The 18,744-nt window shown below is 39.1% G+C and overlaps 1 protein-coding gene and 1 pseudogene across 4 annotated transcripts in view; one reads left to right on the forward strand and one right to left on the reverse strand.

The window, feature by feature from the left end:
• The window catches only part of GALK2 (galactokinase 2), a 147,456-nt gene that overhangs the window by 102,757 nt on the left and 25,955 nt on the right, over nucleotides 1–18,744 (reverse strand). For 2 of the 4 annotated variants that reach the window (XM_006168777.3, XM_006168776.3), the window contains exons 2-3: nucleotides 10,465–10,553; nucleotides 3,112–3,235 (exon numbers count right to left, since the gene is read on the reverse strand). In XM_006168777.3, the coding sequence (XP_006168839.1) occupies nucleotides 3,112–3,235; nucleotides 10,465–10,553 (213 nt within the window). The remainder of the gene's footprint in view (nucleotides 1–3,111; nucleotides 3,236–10,464; nucleotides 10,554–18,744) is intronic. The other 2 variants (XM_006168778.3, XM_014584266.2) reach the window with 1 other exon arrangement.
• LOC102482966 (succinate dehydrogenase cytochrome b560 subunit, mitochondrial-like) lies at nucleotides 11,581–17,265 on the forward strand (annotated as a pseudogene).

The following is an 18,744-nucleotide window of genomic DNA, read 5'->3' on the forward strand; positions in this document are numbered from 1 at the left end:
TGCTAAAATTGAAAAGCAAAATTTGATGAGAAAAAAGATATTTACACAGAGTCTAAGTCTGTTCCCCATCAAATATTTATTTACAGAAGTAAAAAAATAGTAGTTTGGTGGTAGAGAAATCTGGTACACACTACCTTAACATCACCAGTAAAAGGACAGCAGGTGCCTCCTTGATGCAATGCACTGTGGTACATCATGGAGTTGTGGAAATTTTTGTACTATTTTTGTGACTTCTCTGTAAGTCAAAAATATTTCAAAATGAAAAGCAGGTATATTTGTTCCAAAATCAGCCAAAGGGCAAAGTATGTGAAATGAGGAAGGAGGCTGGTTTAAAGAAAGGAGGTGAGAGTGAGGCAGCTTTCCCCATAGTGACTGAGTGTTCTCCACTTAATTAACTATAAATACCTGTCATGTGCCAGTCATTGTAGTAGGCACCTCCAATGCATTATCTTAATTCAGTAATATGAATATCTCCATCAAAAGATATTTAATGACTAACGACTTAAGTGTGCAAAACATGCAGAGGAAAATAAAGTTTGTCTTTAAGAATTTGTAATCTAGCCAAGATGACATGAACACAAATAACTACCAGACGATAATGTCAAGTGACAATATCTAATACTGGAAGGAATATGAAGCTGGGAGAATATTGTTTCTAAAGACAGCACTGGAAGGGAGAGAAAAATCTCCAAGGCTCAGAGAGGTCTAGTGACTTCCTAAGGTCACATAATCTGACTCCAAATAATAAACACTTAATTCTACTATTATCCACATAAATTAAAATATGTTGACCATAATCAATAAAGGGTCACAAAATTTTGAAGGAGCAAAGTTATATTAAAAGTATCACAAGTTCTGTTCCTAGCGACCACTACCTACCTTGGTAATTCACCTCTGCTTCGTTAATTTAAACTTCATGCTGTTGTATGACTACTCCTGGGATTACTTTCCAAATATCCTATCATCATTGAAATATGTCTCAGGTTCCATTTTTGTACCAAAAAAAAAAAAAAACTAACACTACATCACTGTTAATAAATGTGAGTAAATAAATTTGAGTAAACCAGTATAAAATATTTTGCACCCATTTTTAAATGTTCACAAACAATGACACACAAATGTGTTTGAAATAATCTATGGTTCTTTAAAGGGTACAAAATTTGCATCATATATATTATTAACCAAGAAAAATGAATAGAAAAAATATATGTCCTATATAACTAAGTTCTACTGAAAAGTAAGGAATTTCTATATATTTCTCAATCTGGTATAGGGTCTTAAAAAATATTTATTAAAGAAATGAATATTATTACAGGCAACTGATCCAATGAACAATAACCCAAAAATATAAAGGGTCATCTCTATGCAAAAATCTTTCTTTCATAATTAGCAAATCAAATCTATCAAGATACTTTATAAGCAAGTAAGGCTTATTTGCTTACAGAGATGCAAAGATGGTTCAATATTAGAAAACTCTTTAGAGTAATTTACCATTTTAAGATAATAATTATAATAATAACAATACCATATGTTCTCACTAATATGTAGAAGCTAAACAAGCTAAACAGAACAGGAGTTATAGAGGCTGGAAAGAAGGGTGTATAAAGAGATTGGTTAATGGGTACCAAATTACTGTTAGATGTGAGGAATAAATTCTAGTCTTCTTAAGTAGAGAGATTGTAGTTAAAAATAATTTCTTGTACATCTTAAAATAGCTAGGGCCAGTCAGTAGTATGGTGGGTAATGCACCTGGGTCCCACATACTGACTACACAGTTTGATTCCTGGCCCCAGTGGCTTGAAACACACACCAGGCACATGTGCATGGGTGCCTAAAATCCTGAAAAGAGAATGTAGGAGAAGGGGTAGTGGCATGTTCATCCTGCCCCTCCAGGAGCTGCTTTCTCACTTTCCCTCCCGCTTGCCTCTCTGGCAAGTGCACATGCTGTGACAGCAATTTTTTTTAAAAAAATAGCTAGGATTTTAAATGTTTCCAGCACAAAGAAATGGGGAAAAAATGATAAGTGTGTGAGAGGCAATGGATATTGCCTGATTTGAATATTACACATTATATATAAAAAATCATGCTGTGTTCCATAAATGTATATAATTATTATGAGTCAATGAATTTATTTTTTTGGAGAGGTTTTTGCTATAGGGCGCATGCGCTTGCCAGAAAGACAGAGAGAGGCAGAGAGATAGAAAGCGAGAAATCTCCCCCCAGGGGCATGGCCACACCGCAATCCCTTCTCCTCCATTCTCCTCTCGGGATCTTGGACACACACGCACACACGCCTGGCGTGAGTTTAAGCCACCAGGGTCAGAACTCAAACCATGGTCGGCTACATGAGAGTTTGGCGACATAGCCATTATGCTAACTGCTGGTCCCAGAGTCAATTAAAATTTTTAACAAACTGATACTCCATGCTGGATAGACATTTAATAAAACTCAATACCCCTTAATGAATTTTTTAACCTTAGCAAATTACTTTTAAAAAATTTGCTTGAGTTTTAAAGCATATGTTCTAGAAACTTGCATCTATTATGTACCAGACTCTGTTTGACACGGAGTCTAGAGTGCTGAAGAGGAGAAGCACCAGTGTCTGCAGTCACAAAGTTCATCATATAATATACTGGAGTATAGAGGTAAGTAAACAGATAGTGATCGTACAACACAGTAAAATGTTATGTCAGATAATGATAGTACAGCATGGTAAAATGTTATGTCGAGATAATTTGAGGGTGTCATAGTAACAGGAAAGGCACCAGACCTGACTTTACTAAAGACCATTACCTCAATAGATGATAAATACCTTCTGGGCAAAGACAAGAGTTATTTATATTTTTGTATCGCCCAGAATCTAAAGCAATGTCTAGCATATGGTAGGTCTTCAGTAAACATTTCATAAATAAATGAACCAAATGAACAAACATCAAATTGTAGCCTTAGGATCTTTTAAATATCAGGTACAAATTTCAGTAAGTTAAATGATTTATTCTAAATTTGGTGTCTCCTAAAGAATTCATTCAGGCATAAACAGAACACCACCACCCCCTCCACACATAAACACACACTCACAAACACACCACATTAGCAATCCTAAATACTCACGGATACAAGGGATTTGTATTGGCCAGTTGGAGAGTGTGAGTTTTTACAGGTTCAACAGCTATTAACATATCTTGCTCTACAGCCATAGGAAGAACAGAATATCCACAGTAATCTATATGCTCTCCTAGGAAAAAGAAAAGCATTTTTCATCACTGTTAGCACATAAAATAAACAAACCGCAAGTAAGTAGACATACAAGAAAATATTAACAACAAGCCAGGTTGTAATAGAAAATAAAATACTACAAACAGAGTGATTCCATTTTCTTTTTCCCCCCACACACATGGGAGCCAGGAATTTCTGCTAGCCATAAGTATATTAGTTATTAATTTATGACAAATGTTTGGGAACCAGCAGTTAGCGTAATGGCTATGTCGCTGGACTCCCACGTAGTCGACCGCGGTTCATGTCCCGGACCCGGTGGCTTAAAATTCACACCGGGCACGTGTGCGTGCGTGCCCAAGATCCCGAGAGGAGAATGGAGAAGAGATTGCGGCATGACCATCCCCCCTGGGGGGTGATTTCTCGCTTTCTGTCTCTATGTCTCTCTCTCTGTCTGTCTGGCGAGCGCATGCGCCTTATAGCGAAAAACTCTCAAAAAAAAAAAAAAAGTTTTACTTGCTAGAATCTTAAGGATGAGCCCTTTTCATGACTGGAACCCCTACTTAATAACAGTAGTTCCTAGAAAACCCCTAAAAACTCCTCGCATTCTGCTAGGCACAATGCAAAAGCAATCCTATGTTTAAGAACTGCATCATAATTGCCAATGGACTGTAAATTCTGTGAGGAGGGGCTATGCCTCTTATTCTCAACACAGTTACCATGCCTGCCACACAGAAGATACACAACAAATTTATTAAATGGAGGGGCCAGCGGGTGGTGTGATGGTCAAGGACACTTGACTCCCACATGGACAACTGTGGTTCAAGTCCCGGACCTAGTGGCTTACTTTCTCACTTTCCCTCTCCCTCTCATTCTGTTCCTCTCTGGTCAAATTTAAATAAATAAATAAAATAATTCCTTAAAAAATGTTTTCTATCTGGGAACCAGCAATTAGCGTAATGGCTATGTCGCTGGATTCCCACGTAGTCAACCGCGGTTCGTGCCCCAGACCCGGTGGCTTAAAACTCACGCCGGGCGCGTGTGCGTGCGTGCCCAAGATCCCGAGAGGAGAATGGAGGAGAAGGGATTGAGGCGTGACCATCCCGAGTGTATAAAAGACCTCCTTTTGGTAACATCTCAAAGGCATTTTTTTCTGTATTCCATTTGACTTATCTGTAGTACTTGTAACATACCTCTTTCTTTATTTTTTTTTTAAGAGGTTTTTGCTATAGGGCGCGTGCACTCGCCAGAAAGACAGAGAGAGATAGAGAGATAGAAAGCGAGAAATCACCCCCCAGGGGGGATGGCCACACCATAATCCCTTCTCCATTCTCCTCTCGAGATCTTGGGCACACACACACACACACGTGCCCGGCGTGAGTTTAAGCCATCAAGTCCGGGACTCGAACAGTGGTCGACTACATGGGAGTTCAGCCACATAGCCACTATGCTAACTGTTGGTCCCACATGCCTCTTTCTTGATAATCTTTTTTTCCCTTGGCTTACAAGATACCATTTGAGATGGTTAATGTTAGCTGTTGACTTGACTGAATTAAGGAATTTTTAGATAGCTGGTGTGTCCACAGAGTGCTTCCAGACGAGACTGGCAAGAGTCAACAGACTGGGTAGAGAAGATGTGCTCCCTGTGTGTGTAGGCACCATCCAATCTAGGGAGGTTCAGACAGGATAAAAAAGTAAGGGATAGGCAAACTCTTATTCTCTCTTTCTCTCCTTTTCCCTTTGCCTCCCTCCCTCCTTCTCTCTCTCTAGATCTGGGACACTTTTTTTCTCCTGGTCTTGGACATCAGAACTGCAGGTTCTCTGGCCTTTGGACTCTAGGACTTGCACTAGCAGCGCACCAGGTTCTCAGACCTTCAGTCTTGGACTGACAGTTACACCATCGGCTTTCCTGGTTCTGCGGCTTTGAACTTGGACTGTGCCACGTTACTGCTTTTCCTGGTTTTCCAGCTTAAAGACAGCACGTAGTAGGACTTCTCAGCCTCCATCACCACGTGAGTCAATTCCTCTAAAAAATCCTCTCTCATATGTCTACTTATAGATCCTACTGGTTCTGTTTCTCTGGCAAGCCCTGAGTAATACACCATTCCTTCCTGATTTTCTTTCTTGTCTGGCCTTTCATTCTTACTCTCTCTGTGGGACCTATTTCTCTGCTCTTCTGTTAAATGTTACTGTTTGTGAGGTTCCCATAATCTATTCTACTAGCTTCAATTATCAGTTGCATGCCCAATCTTTATCTCTAACTCCACATTTCTCTCAATGAGCTTCAGGTGCACATATTCAAATGCTCCTCTTGGATATTCGAAGGCTTTTAAAAGTAAAAAACAGGCTCATAGTATTCTCCAATTCAACTCTTCTCCCAGTATTCCCCAGCTTGGAAAACAGTACCACAATCTACTCAGTTACTCAAATGTGGAGTTCATCATTTAGTCCTGCCTTCTCCAACAATAACAACCAAAAAGTAAGAAAAAGTCACATACAATTGATCACTGACTCTATCACCTTCTCTCCATCTCCATTCCTTTCTCTATCCGACCAACAATCCCCACATCACAATCCAGCCATATTGAGTTACCTTCAAATTCAAGAATTGGTCAAACTTGTATTTGACTTCCAGTTATTGTATCTTTCTCCTCCAAATAGAATGCTTTCCCCTTTTCCACACTCTGTTCTTTACCCAGATCATTTCCTATCAGTTAGAAGTCTAAGCTTACAAGATTCATCCCCCTGGAAAAGACCTCACTACCTCCCATCTGTCAATAGGTGAACGCTACAATAGTATTCCGTGAATAAGCCACATTTGAATCACTTTCCCACTTTTCCTGCCTCTGCATAAAGTACAGCCTAATATAGTTGCTTCTTTATATTTGTGTATGTATGTATGTATGTATGTATGTATTTGTCATGATTTTCAAGCCGCCCAGCCCAGGACTCAAACCACAGTGGGCTATGTGGGAATCTTAACCACCATGCCACCTGCTGGTCCTAGCTTCTTTAACCACAAAGATATAGGTGGAATCATTTCGATTAGGGGAGGAAACTAGACATGACATCACTAGCCTTGAGGGAAAGTTCAGTTGAAAAAATAAATTCATGAAATGGCCCAAAACTAAGAAAATGTTCATTTGTGAGAACTCTACCCAAATAAGATAAAATTTCCTCATGAATCTAAAACAGGAAGTGTAAAGTAGATATGGCTGACATCAGCAGAAACCGAAGTAGAAGGATACACAAAAATGTAAACAGAGTTCAATAAGGATCACAAAACAAGGGCACTATTTATTAGACATCAGAAAGCAAGAGAAAATATACAGAATAGAGGGTTACAGGAATGTTTGGTAGTGTGAAGAAAAGTAAGAAATTGTACAAAGAGAAGCAAAGGCAGAGTGAACAATTAACCACCTAACAGTAGAGACCTAGAATGAAGATCCTGTTGTACTTTGGCTCCTGTTCTTATTCATTCTCTCCCTCATGATCACATATGCACAAAAAGTAATCCCCTTAACTTGAACTGGCCAAACGAATCCTTTTGCTTTAGTTGGGTTCTTGTAATTGGAAAGAAAGAAAAAAAAAAAAAAGAAAAAGAAAAAAGAACTAACACCAGACTGATTCCTTGCAACATCCTTCAGATAAGACATTAAACCAAACTGTAGTTTAGCAAAGCAAGCCTATGGTCAAATGCTACGTTTATTGCACAAAGCTTTCTAATGGTCTGGCTTAATGCAAAAATTAACATTAGAGTAAAACTATCTAAAAGAATAAGCAGACTATCATAACTTTTGAGCCATCATTCAAGGCAGGGTTTTATTAACAGTTTTTTTCAAATGGCCAGAAACTAGGCATATGGACCAGGTGATGGGGTAAAGATATTCTAGACAGAGGAAAGGGCATAAGGAAAGGTAAATATGGAATGAAAAATAGGTATAAGATTTAACTCAACTCAACAAATATTAACTAAATACACCTGAAATAAGCAAACACATAAATGAGATAGGTATCTTTCAATGTTTTAAAGATTAGCTGGAAGCCACACACCCTGGATCTGCAAAGGAATCGGCCACCCAGGCTGCTCCCAAGTACCAGGCACCTGAGGGATGTTCAAGGAATGACTCCAAGGCAGTTTCTCTTCCCGAATTGCCGTCACAGTCTGATAGAATGTTCTAGAATGGTGGAAAAGTTCAATATCTGTGCTGTCTAATATAGTAATCACTAGCCACATGTGGCTACTGAGTATTGAAATGTAGCTGGTGCAACTTCATTTAAATATTCTTAAATAGGCACATGTGGCTAGTGTTTACTGTAATAGACGGTACAGACTATACGTTAGCCTTTGCTAAAGAAAAAATGCTCCTCTATATCTTCAAAAAGGGGATAGCAAGTGATATCGTGGACAATATTCTCAATGCTATCTCTACAATAACCTCCATACCAGGTCACATAGAGTTATATCTAAATAACGAAAAAGAACAAGTTGGTGAAAACAGCTCTAGGTATGTAGTGCATGTATTTCTGAAATAGAGTTTAATCTGGGATAAATCTAGGAGCTAATAAAATAGGTTCTACATGTTCTCAAAATGATGCTTCATAAATTACATTTGTATAAATAAAGTTTTTAATGAAAATTGAAATGGTAACAGTCTTGCTGATCAAAAGTTTGAATACTTGGGACCAGCAGGTGGCAGTTAAGGCACTGAATTCCCACATGGCCAACCAAGGTTAAAGTCCTGGACCTGGCAGCTTGCTTTCTCACTCTTCCTCTCTGTCTTTCTCTGACAAAATTCATGTGAAAATAATAATTAATAAGTAAGTTAATTAATTAATTAATTCTTTAAAAAATAAGTATGAATACTTGTAAATTCAATATTCTTTTGTGGAAAATGGGCAATTTACTAAGCCCCATGAAAGAGAGTACATGTTTTATTCTCCCTTCTATCACCAAAAGAAAAAAATTTATAAAATATGAAAATGGTTAAATGAATAATGCTTTCTCACCTAGTATTTGGTTTTAATCAAACCACTGACTATAATAGTGAAAAACTGGAAATAACTACAATAAAAGAAAATTGCTAAGTAAATTATAAATTATCAACTCAGCAAACTATTACGAAATAATTAAAATAATAATTATTAACATTATATGAAAATATGGGGACATTTGTGATACAGTAAAAGAAAAACAAGAAAATATGTAATCTAATTATAACTATATCAATTATTGTATACAAGGAGACTTTTGTTCACTAAAAATGGAATTGAAGTAAGAGTTTATTTCAGTTCAAGAAAAATTTTTAAATCCATGCATAGATATTTGTTACAATGTGTATTTTCCATAAATATTTTTAAAGAGCCCACATATATGAACATGGAAAGATAGTAGACAAAATGTTTTAAGGCAGTGTTATTTACTAGTAGAAGGTAATAAAACTCAAAGTACTTCACAGGATAAACAAAAGAAAACTAGATCTACAAAATCTGCAAGATTTGGAACACATTTTTTTTTCTTTTAAACTTTTTTTTTTCCTAGAGAGCACATTGGCTTGCCGGAAACAGAGACTGGGAGAGAAGGAAAGTGAGAAATCACACCCAAGCGGAGATGGCCACGCCCCAGTCCCTTCTCTACTCTCCTCTTGGGATTTTGAGCATGCATATGCACCCAGCATATTTTTATTTTTATTTTTATTTTTTTTATTTTCTAAATTTTGCCATAGGGTGCATGCACTCACCAGAGAGATAGGGAGAGACAGAGAGAGAGAAAGTAAGAAATCATACTCCAGGAGAGATGGCTGTGAAGCAATCCCTTCTCTATTCTCCTCTTAGAATTTTGAGCATACATGTACATGCACCCAGCATGAATTTTCAAACCGTTGAGTCTGCACTCAAACTGTAAAATAGGCCATGTGAAATCCACCCTAACCACTGTGCCACCTGCAGGCCCCCAGCAAGTTTTGCAAGTTGCAGTGTCTGGGACTTGAACCACAGAGTTAGCTATGTAGGATTCAATGCCTTAACTACCATACCATTCCAGGATGGCCCTGGACCACGCTTTTTAAAAGGAAGGGATTAAGGGAACCAGCAGTTAGCGTAATGGCTATGTCACTGGACTCCCACGTAGTCGACTGAGGTTCACATCCCGGACCCGGTGGCTTAAAATTCACGCCGGGCGCGTGTGCGTGCATGCCCAAGATCCCGAGAGGAGAATGGAGGAGAAGGGATTGCAGCGTGACCATCCCCTCTGGGGGGTGATTTCTCGCTTTCTGTCTCTATGTCTCTCTCTGTCTGTCTGGCGAGCACACGCGCCCTATAGTGAAAATCTCTTCAAAAAAAAGGAAGGGATTAAAAGGTTTCTTAGTGAGGCCAGCAGGTAGTGTGTTGTTAGTTGAGTCACTGAACTCCCACAAGGTCGACCACAGTTCAAATCCCAGACCTGGCAGCTTGCTTGCTCACTTTCCCTCTGTCTCTCTCTCTCTCTCTGGTGAGTGTGCATGCCCTATAGCAAATTGGAAAATAATAATAATAATAATAAATAAATCTTTAAAACAAAGAAAGGTTTCTTAGTGTTTCACTAAGCCAATGAGTGCATATAAAAGTATCACTATTACTCAGGTCCCAGACCCAGCGGCTTAAACTCACGTCAGGCGCATGTGTGTGCGTGCCCAAGATCCCGAGAGGAGAATGGAGGACAAGGAATTGCGGCATGACCATCCCCCCGGGGGGTGATTTCTCACTTTCTGTCTCTCTGTCTCTGTCTGATGAGCACACGCGCCCTATAGCCAAAACCTCTCCAAAAAAAAAAAAGGAAACTTACACTTTTTTTTTTTAATGTACAAAATTAGCTTTAAGGGGACCAGCAGTTTGCGTAATGGCTATGTCGCTGGACTCCCACGTAGTCGACCGCAGTTCAAGTCCTGGACTCGGTGGCTTGAACTCATGCCAGGCACATGTGCGTGCATGCCCAAGATCCCAAGAGGAGAATGGAGGAAAAGGGATTGCAGCATGGCCATCTCCCCTAGAGGGTGATTTCTCACTTTCTATCTCTCTGTCTCTGTCTTTCTGGCGAGCACACATGCCCTATAGTGAAAACTTCTCAAAAAAAAAAAAGGAAAAAAAAATTAGCATTAAAATATTGGGAAAAATGAATGTGTTCCTTATGTAAAAGCATATCTTAATACTGTAGATATAGGTAAAATATTCTATTTCTTAAGGGAAAAAAATTAGAAGGAACTTTTAAAATACCTATTATGTTGACTCTTCCTGGTGCTCGAACATAAAATTTTGGGATGGATCCAAACTTAGAGTTAAACATCTCCTTTAACTTCAGCAATCTGAAACAAGAGTGGAATTATTTCAGAATATCATTCAGGGATGAACCTGTAAACTAGCAGTTAAGAGAGCCAGTCCCACACCAACTGCAGTTTGGGTCCTGGCTGGTGGTTTGAAAAACACGTTGGGTATGTGTGTGTTTGTGCCCAAATTCTATGGAAAAATGGAGGAAGAGAGATTGTGATGTGACCATGCCCCACTGGAGGGTTCTCTCTTGTTCTCTCTCTCCCTCTCTCTTTCTCTCTCTCTCTCTGGAGAGCACACTCACACTCTGGCAATAAATTTAAAATATATATTTATATATAATAGAAAATCCATAAAATACACTCATGCTTTATATATTTGCCACCATTAATTATTCCTAATAAATAAATAAATAAAAGTAAAATCTTCTAGTGATATACTTCCTTGAAAATCCCAAAACAATATTGCAATGGCCCAAGTAGCATAAGAGTATAGCTAAGCACACTGAAGAAGTTAAAAATTAAGATAGAGGGGCCAGCGGGTGGTATGGTGGTTAAGGAGCTGGACTTGAGGTGGCTGACTGTGGTTCAAATGCCAGAACTGGCACTCTCTTTTCTCTCATTTTAATTTGATTACATCTGCAAAGATATTAGTCCAATAAGGTGATATCCCAAGGTTCCAAATAGACATGATGGGGGGTGGGGGGAGTTCACACTATTCATCCCAGTACAGGTAGTCAAATGAAAACTAAACTGAATACCAGAAGACCAAAGATCTAACTCTAATGAAGTCTCTAATTCAATGCCAAAATTTGCTAAATTATTTTCATTTGGTCTCTCTTCTCTAAAATTTGAGAAGGGAGCTAGATATTATGTATAGGTCACTTCCAGATGCAAAATTCTTATAATAGATTGAATAATTTTATACTGTCAAATCATCTTGAGTCAGTTCTGTGAAGAGCTCCCCCTGTGTGTAGTCCTACATCATATTGTGTATGAGTAAGAACATCAGGATGGCAAGTATTTATTACAACCTACTAAATTAGAAAAGTTATTTAATTGGAAGATGGCTGCACTCTTGCTGAGACATCCTGGTTGTCATTGCCTCTGAGCCCGCCTTAGTCCTCAACTCTGTATCAGAAATGCTGTTTCTTGGGACGAGCAGTTAGTGTAATGGCTATGTCACTGGACTCCCATGTAGCCAACCATGGTTCGAGTCCCGGACCGGGTGGCTTAAATTCATGCCGGGCACATGTGCGTGTGTGCCCAGGATCCTGAGAGGAGAATGGAGGAGGAGGGATTGCGGTGTGGCCATCCCCCCTGAGGAGGGTGATTTCTCACTTTCTGTCTCTCTGTCTCTCTCTGTCTTTCTGGTGAGTGCGCATGCCCTATAGCAAAAACCTCTCCAAAAAAAGAAAAGAAAAAAAGAAAGAAATGCTGTTCCTTTAGGAACCATGGCCAAAGAACAGATAGAGTGGTTCTGGAATAAGAACACAGGTTCAAGTTGTCCTTTATCTCCCCATAAGACTATTTACAGTTGGTCTCTTCCCATGGCAATGTCTATCTGCCACTGTGGCACTGGTATGGCATTGAGTGCAGGAGTCTCTTTGGCTTGTCAGCTCTGGTGCTCCCTGGGAACTTTGAGTCTTATTTGGAACTCGTGAAGTGCCTGTATCTGGGGCCAGTGCTGATCTACAAAGCTAAGTTTGCACTCACTCGTCTTCCCTCTCATGTATCAAACTTGGAATGGGATTCAGCACTTCATGTGGGACCTAGGAAAAGGCCTGAAGATTTCTCAGCTGTACCAGTTTGGAGCAGTCATCTTGGTGTTTACTGTTTTATCCTCTGTAGGGCTGGCAGCCATGCAAAGAGCTGAAGTTCCCAGCATCATCTGCCTGCAGATTATTGCATTGACCTGCCTTCTTGTTTATCATGTTCCTCTCCAGCCAGGGCAGAGTTCTCTTGACTGTCTAGATCCTTTTGGGCCTGCAGTCCTCCTGGAGCTCAGTAGCTGTAGAGTACACAGCAGAACCGCTATAAGAGAAGAAGATCCAGTTTTCCCCTTGTTTCTAAAGATGAGGTGGCTGCAATACAACCTCCCTTTTCCTGCCCACAGCTTGCAGCCTACTCTGGGCCTGGGAGCCCTTATTCTCTCTCCATATTGGGCCTTAATTTGTGCCAAAGGTCAGTTTTGGCTCCTTCTTCCTGAGACAGTGGCAACAATGCTAGTTCTGTGGCCTCCGCCTTGGGGACTAGGGTGAAGCTCGGTGCCACTGCTGTGGGTTGCTGGTTGAAAGGACATTTCTGTTCATTGGTCAGTGCCCAGGGCCTTTAGCACCCACACAGTGTGACTGTGAAAGGAGAGGTGGGAGTGGAGGGGAATTAGCCTGTTCCAGCTAGAGGGAGATAAAGAGGGTGAGTCAGTTCTTGGAGCAAGTGCTTTGGGGAGGAGCTATGTAGCTTTTGACACAAGTGGAAGATCCAGAAAATTATCATCGAATATACGAAGGGTTATTTCTTTTTCCCTGCATTTCTGGAAAAACAAATTTTAATGTCTTGTTTTCTAACCCAAGTCATGTACCATTTCTTTTTTCTTTCTTTTTTTTTTGGAGAGGTTTTCGCTATAGGGTGCGTGTGCTCGCCAGACAGACAGAGAGAGACAGAGAGACAGAAAGCGAGAAATCACCCCCCCCCAGGGGGGATGGCCACGCTGCAATCCCCTCTCCTCCATTCTCCTCTTGGGATCTTGGGCACGCACACACACGCGCCCAGCGTGAGTTTTAAGCCACCAGGTCCGGGACACGAACTGCTGTCGGCTACGTGGGAGTCCAGCAACATAGCCATTATGCTAACTGCTGGTCCCCATGTACCATTTCTGAAACTGAATTAAAATATTCATTTAAAAAGTTACTTAATTGGTTTTAGGAATTAATTAGTAGCAAGAAACAAACCTATATAGAAAAAAAATTAACAAAAAAACAAAACAGGTATTGAAATGATAGAAAGATGCACTGAATATTGTTGAAAGTTATTCAAGCTGGCCTCCTTGGAACAGTCATCAGAAATTCTCTTTACATTTGTGTCCTTGTCTCTTTCTTCCTGCCTCATTCTCCATCACCGATGATCTCAAACATCACCTCTGCTACGTGGTCTTTGCATTCTACCTATCTCTTGGCTTCTGCCCCTCCCTACCTTCAGTTTTTATGTCACTGCAGCCTAGACTCTAGAAGATGAACAGTTCCAGTATCCCATACTACCTGTGTCCATTAGTTCAAATTCTCAAAAGAAATCCTTTGTTTGGCAGATTTAGATAGTGTACCCATCCCGTACCCATTCATCCATCATTCTACAGCCAGTGTAGTGAGGTCAGAGGGTGAATACAGGGTCATCTGTCTTATTAACGAATACGATCACTTGAGTCTACTCATTCAGCAAAGGTTGTATATGGCAACAAAAGGTCTCAGCTGGGAGACAACAATTAATTAGTCTAGGGTATCATTCAAATACATTTACTGAACTTGACCGATGTGGATAATGGTGGCTGCCTAAATCTGAGTCTCTCTATATGTCTTCAAGCAACAAGAATAAATAAAATTATACAAAAACCATGTCTTCAGTATAACTGGAAGACACAGAATGTCAAGGTTAAATTACCTATAAGTAGAAAGACAAAAGGAAGAAAGACTACAGTGAGCTACTGGAAAAAAGAAATTGAGTGAAAAGTAAAGGAGTCAGCAAAGCAAATAGTAATCTAAAACTAGCATCAGAAAGAAAAATGTCCACTCATTAATTGAAAGTGTGGGGAAGAAAAGATGAAAGTAGAATATGCTCATTGACTACTAAAAAGGCAACAGGTAAAAGTTAAAGGATGTGGTAGTTAAGGCATTGAACTACCACATAGCCAACCACAGTTCAAGTCCCAGATCCGGTGACTTAAAAGTAACACTGGGTGCATGTGTGTGTGTGTGAGTGTCACAAAACCACAAGGAAGAGAATGAAGACAGGATTATAGAGTGGCCACCCTCCCTGAGATGTTATTTCTAACTTCCCCTCTGTCACTTTTTCTCCAGAAATGTGCATGCCCTATGGCAAAAACCTTAATAAAAAAAGTTAACAAAGCATTATTTTGGGGGACTGACAGTTGACATGGTGGTTAAGGGTGCTGGACTCCCACATGGCTGACAGCAGTTTGAGTCCCAGACCTAGTGGCTTGCTTTCTCACTTTCCCTCTCTTTCTCTCTTGCTCTATCCCCACTCTGGTCAAATTAAAATAAAATAAGTAAATAAAGATAATTCAAAGGAAAGTATTTTTTAAAAAGTTTTAATACAAGTATTTAAAAGAATTATTATTAAACCAAAAAGCATTTTTTAAAAAGTTATAGTACAAGTATTTAAAAGAATTATTATTAAACCACTATAAAAAATTAGTAGAAAAACTGGTAATGTTTGAAGTCTATCAATTAGATAATATTGTTGCATCAACATTTATTTCCTGATTTGGATTATCATATCATGGTTATATAAGAGAATGTCCTTGTTTCTAGGAAACATGAACTCAAGTATTTAAGGTTCGAAAGGTATGATAGGCCCAGCTGCAGTAGTGCAGATGATAGGGCACTGCTGTGACAGCCATATGGGAAGTCCAAGTTCAGATCTCAGGTTGCTCTGTACATGCCAGGTGCACCACATGAACCCATGATCTTGGCTAGCTAGGAGCTGGGGGAAAAAAATCGCAGAGTGGCGAGGCTTATCAAGGGGATCTCTTTCTTTAAATAAAACAAGCTTACTTTTTATATTATGCTATTTCCTTGTTCCTGCTCAAGCTACCTTATAAAAACTGAATGTTCTGTCATACCCAACGTAACACTTCTCTATTTTTTTTTTTTTTTAGGATTTTGCCATATGGCGCATGTGCTTGCCTAAGAGAGATAGAGAGGAAAAGGGAGAAATCACCCACCAGAAGGGATGGCCACTCCACAATCTCTTCTCTTCCATTTTCCTCTCAGGATTTTGGGCATGCATGCACATATTCCTGGTTTGATCTCTCAAGCTGCCAGGTCTGGGACTCGAACCACGGTCAACCATGTGGGAAGCCAGCACCTTATCTACCATGCCACCTTTTGGCCCAGTGCTTCTCTATTTTTAAATAAAATGCTACTCAATTCAATAATTGCAAATAAAAACCAATTTGATCATTTAACTAAGTTTACTGAAACTTTACCTTTTGAGGTATCAGGTATTCGATCTAATCTCAAATCGTTTCGAGGAAAATTCTAACACCCACAGAGAAAGAATGATAAAGAAATGTGGTAAAATATTAAATTGTGAGAATCTAGTAGAAGAATATAGTTATTTTTTAACTATTTGACTTTTCTATAAGTCTAACATTTTTTTAAAAAGTCTCTAAACAAGGAACATGTATTGATGCTTTACTCATTATTTTTATAAAGAGAGATTAATAATAGTCCATGACTCTGAGGAATACAAACATCTAGCAGAAGAGGAAGACAGGTAAGCTAACATTATAATTCAGGGGAATAATATGGAATGATAAACCAGCCAAATATAATCCTTTGGAAGTTCAGAGAAAGGTAATGTAACCCTGCTGTGGGAGATTGGGTGACAAGATAAATCAAAAGAGGGGGAGTACATTACAGAAGGCTTCCCAAAGAGGCAATGGTTGAATGAATTTTAAAGGATGATGTCACAGAATTGGAGTGAAATTAAACATCCTAGGCAATGGGCATAAAAATGCCTAATGTGGCGAATTCAGAGAACAATAGGATATTTGATATATCAGAAGAGAAAAAGCAAAAATGGTGGAGGTTAATCAAGGCTCAGATTCTTTTTATTTTTTTTTTTTAGAGGATTTTGCTATAAGGCATATGCACTCACCCACAATCCTGTCTCCTCCAGACTCCTCTCAAGATTTTGGATATGCACACACACACACATATGCACACCCATCCAGCGTGAGTTTTATGCAACTGGGTCCAGGACTCAAACCGCGGTCAACTACATGGTAGTCTGGCAAAGTAACTGTTAAACACCATCTACTGATCCCAAGCCCCAGATCTTAAAGGGCCTCACATGCCATGTTGAAGAACCTGGCTGTTAACACAAAAGCAATGGATGTGAACAAATGTTTAGGGATGAATAGATATTATCAAGTTTGCATTTGAAAAGCTCACTGGGAACCATATGGAGTATGGGTTATGGAAACAAATCTAACAGAAGGCCATTGTGGTAAACCTAGAGAGAAACACTAAGATTACATTACTGGTAGGAATAAAGAAGGGCGAAATTAAAGTGATATTTAAAATGTCAAATCCACAGAAATTGGTGACAAATTATTGGGTTGTAGGAAAAGTCATGATCTTTCTTTCTTTCTTTCTTTCTTTCTTTCTTTCTTTCTTTCTTTCTTTCTTTCTTTCTTTCTTTTTTAAAGCAGATAAAGGCTTATTTTATTTAAATAATTATCTGAGTAATTGCCAGTGCCACTAATACAGACAAGAGAGTGGGACTTTTATTTCTTGGTCTGTTCCTCCTTGGATAGTCTTGATCTCTTCCTTCTTGGCCTGTAGGCGCTCCTCACCGTGCTTCCGTGCTAACTTGGTCTTAGACCTGCAGGCCTCCACCTGATCAGCCAAGAGCTTTGGTGGGCCTTGTCTGTCTTAGGTGTGAGGATGTGCTCCATGAGAATCTGATTGCTTTTTAACATGTTCTCTTCACCTTCAGGTACAGGCTGTGATACACGTGGTATTCAGTTTTTTTAGATTCACAGTATCTTCTGAGCTGCCACTGCAGAATCCTCATTCTCCTCATTCAGGTCACCTTCTCTGGCATTCTAATGTTGGCTGTACCTTTTCACTTACCTATGCCTATATGCCTGCCCTTCTGGCAGGCCAAGGTGTTTTTGCAGCCTCGAGTCTGGGAATGGACAGTCAGACTTGCAAATGATCAGTCCATTAGTAACAGAACTTGAGAAACAAAATCATGGCTATACTGAAACTTAAAGGACTGATTCTCAGACCACGTAGGTAACTGCAGAAATAATAAACTAAAATTGTAGGAGCTAAGACATGGATTTGCAGGTTTTCATTATGACCCCTGGTAAGTCTCCTGTCATGTCTGAGCTTGTCTTCTCTTCAGTATCAGGATATCTAGTCATGGCATTACATAATATTAATTTTTAATACTAACTTAAGAATTCATCATTAACATGAATTTTGATAATTTATGAGATGCTCTATGCCTTACTTTACTCATCTACAAATTTAGGCTAGTACTAGAACTCACTCATAAGAAAATTTGTTATGAGGATTTTACAAACATAAAATAATTATTAGTTACTATTACTACTGCTTTCTGTGAGAATTTACAGTTTTATAGATGGAAAGTCAAAATTGGGGAAGAAGGAGGAATTTGAAGCTCTACTTTGCTCTTTCCATCACAATAAATTCCTCCTAAATCAGAAATTAAAAATTAAAATGAAACAATAACTATATTAGAGATCTAGGAAAATAAGATAGTAGAAATAAAAATAGTACATAGGCTAAATAGTGAGCAAGCAAGATAATGAAGCTGAGAGAAAGTGGAAATTAAAGCTAAAGTTACAATTATTTTGAAAATAACAATGAGAGGTCTATGTATCAAAACCCATGAGATACAAGCATAATGAAAAAGCAAAAGCCTTCAACACATTTAAGAAAACAAGAAGTGATGAAAATAAATGAAATACGCATATAACACAAGAAGCTAGCAAAAAGCCATTGGAAAAAATGAATTAAGAGATAAAAAGAAAGGGGACAGCAGGTATGTGATTAAGGCACTGGAATTCCCACATGGCCAATTGTGGTTTGAGTCCCGGACCTGGTGGCTTGCTTTCCCTCTCTCTCTTTCTCTGACAAAACTCTTGTGATAAAGAAATAAGTAAATAAGTAAAAATTTTTTAAAAGATAGAAAGAAGAAATTAATGAACTACAGAAAAAATAGGAGACTTTGTTCAAAAAATTATAAGCTGAGGGGCAAGTAGATGGCATGTTAGTTAAGGCACTCAATTACCACATGCCTGACAGCAGTTCAAGTCCTGAACCTGGCGGCTTGAAAATCATTTTGAGAACCTGTGTGTGCTCAAAATCCCAGGAGGAGAATGGAGGAGAAGGGATTGGCATGGCCATCCCCCTGGGGGATGATTTCTCTCTCTCTCTCTCTCTCTCTCTCTCTCTCG

This window comes from Tupaia chinensis, unplaced genomic scaffold, assembly GCF_000334495.1.
Source record: "Tupaia chinensis unplaced genomic scaffold, TupChi_1.0 Scaffold146140_1, whole genome shotgun sequence".
Classification (NCBI taxonomy): Eukaryota; Metazoa; Chordata; class Mammalia; order Scandentia; family Tupaiidae; genus Tupaia; species Tupaia belangeri.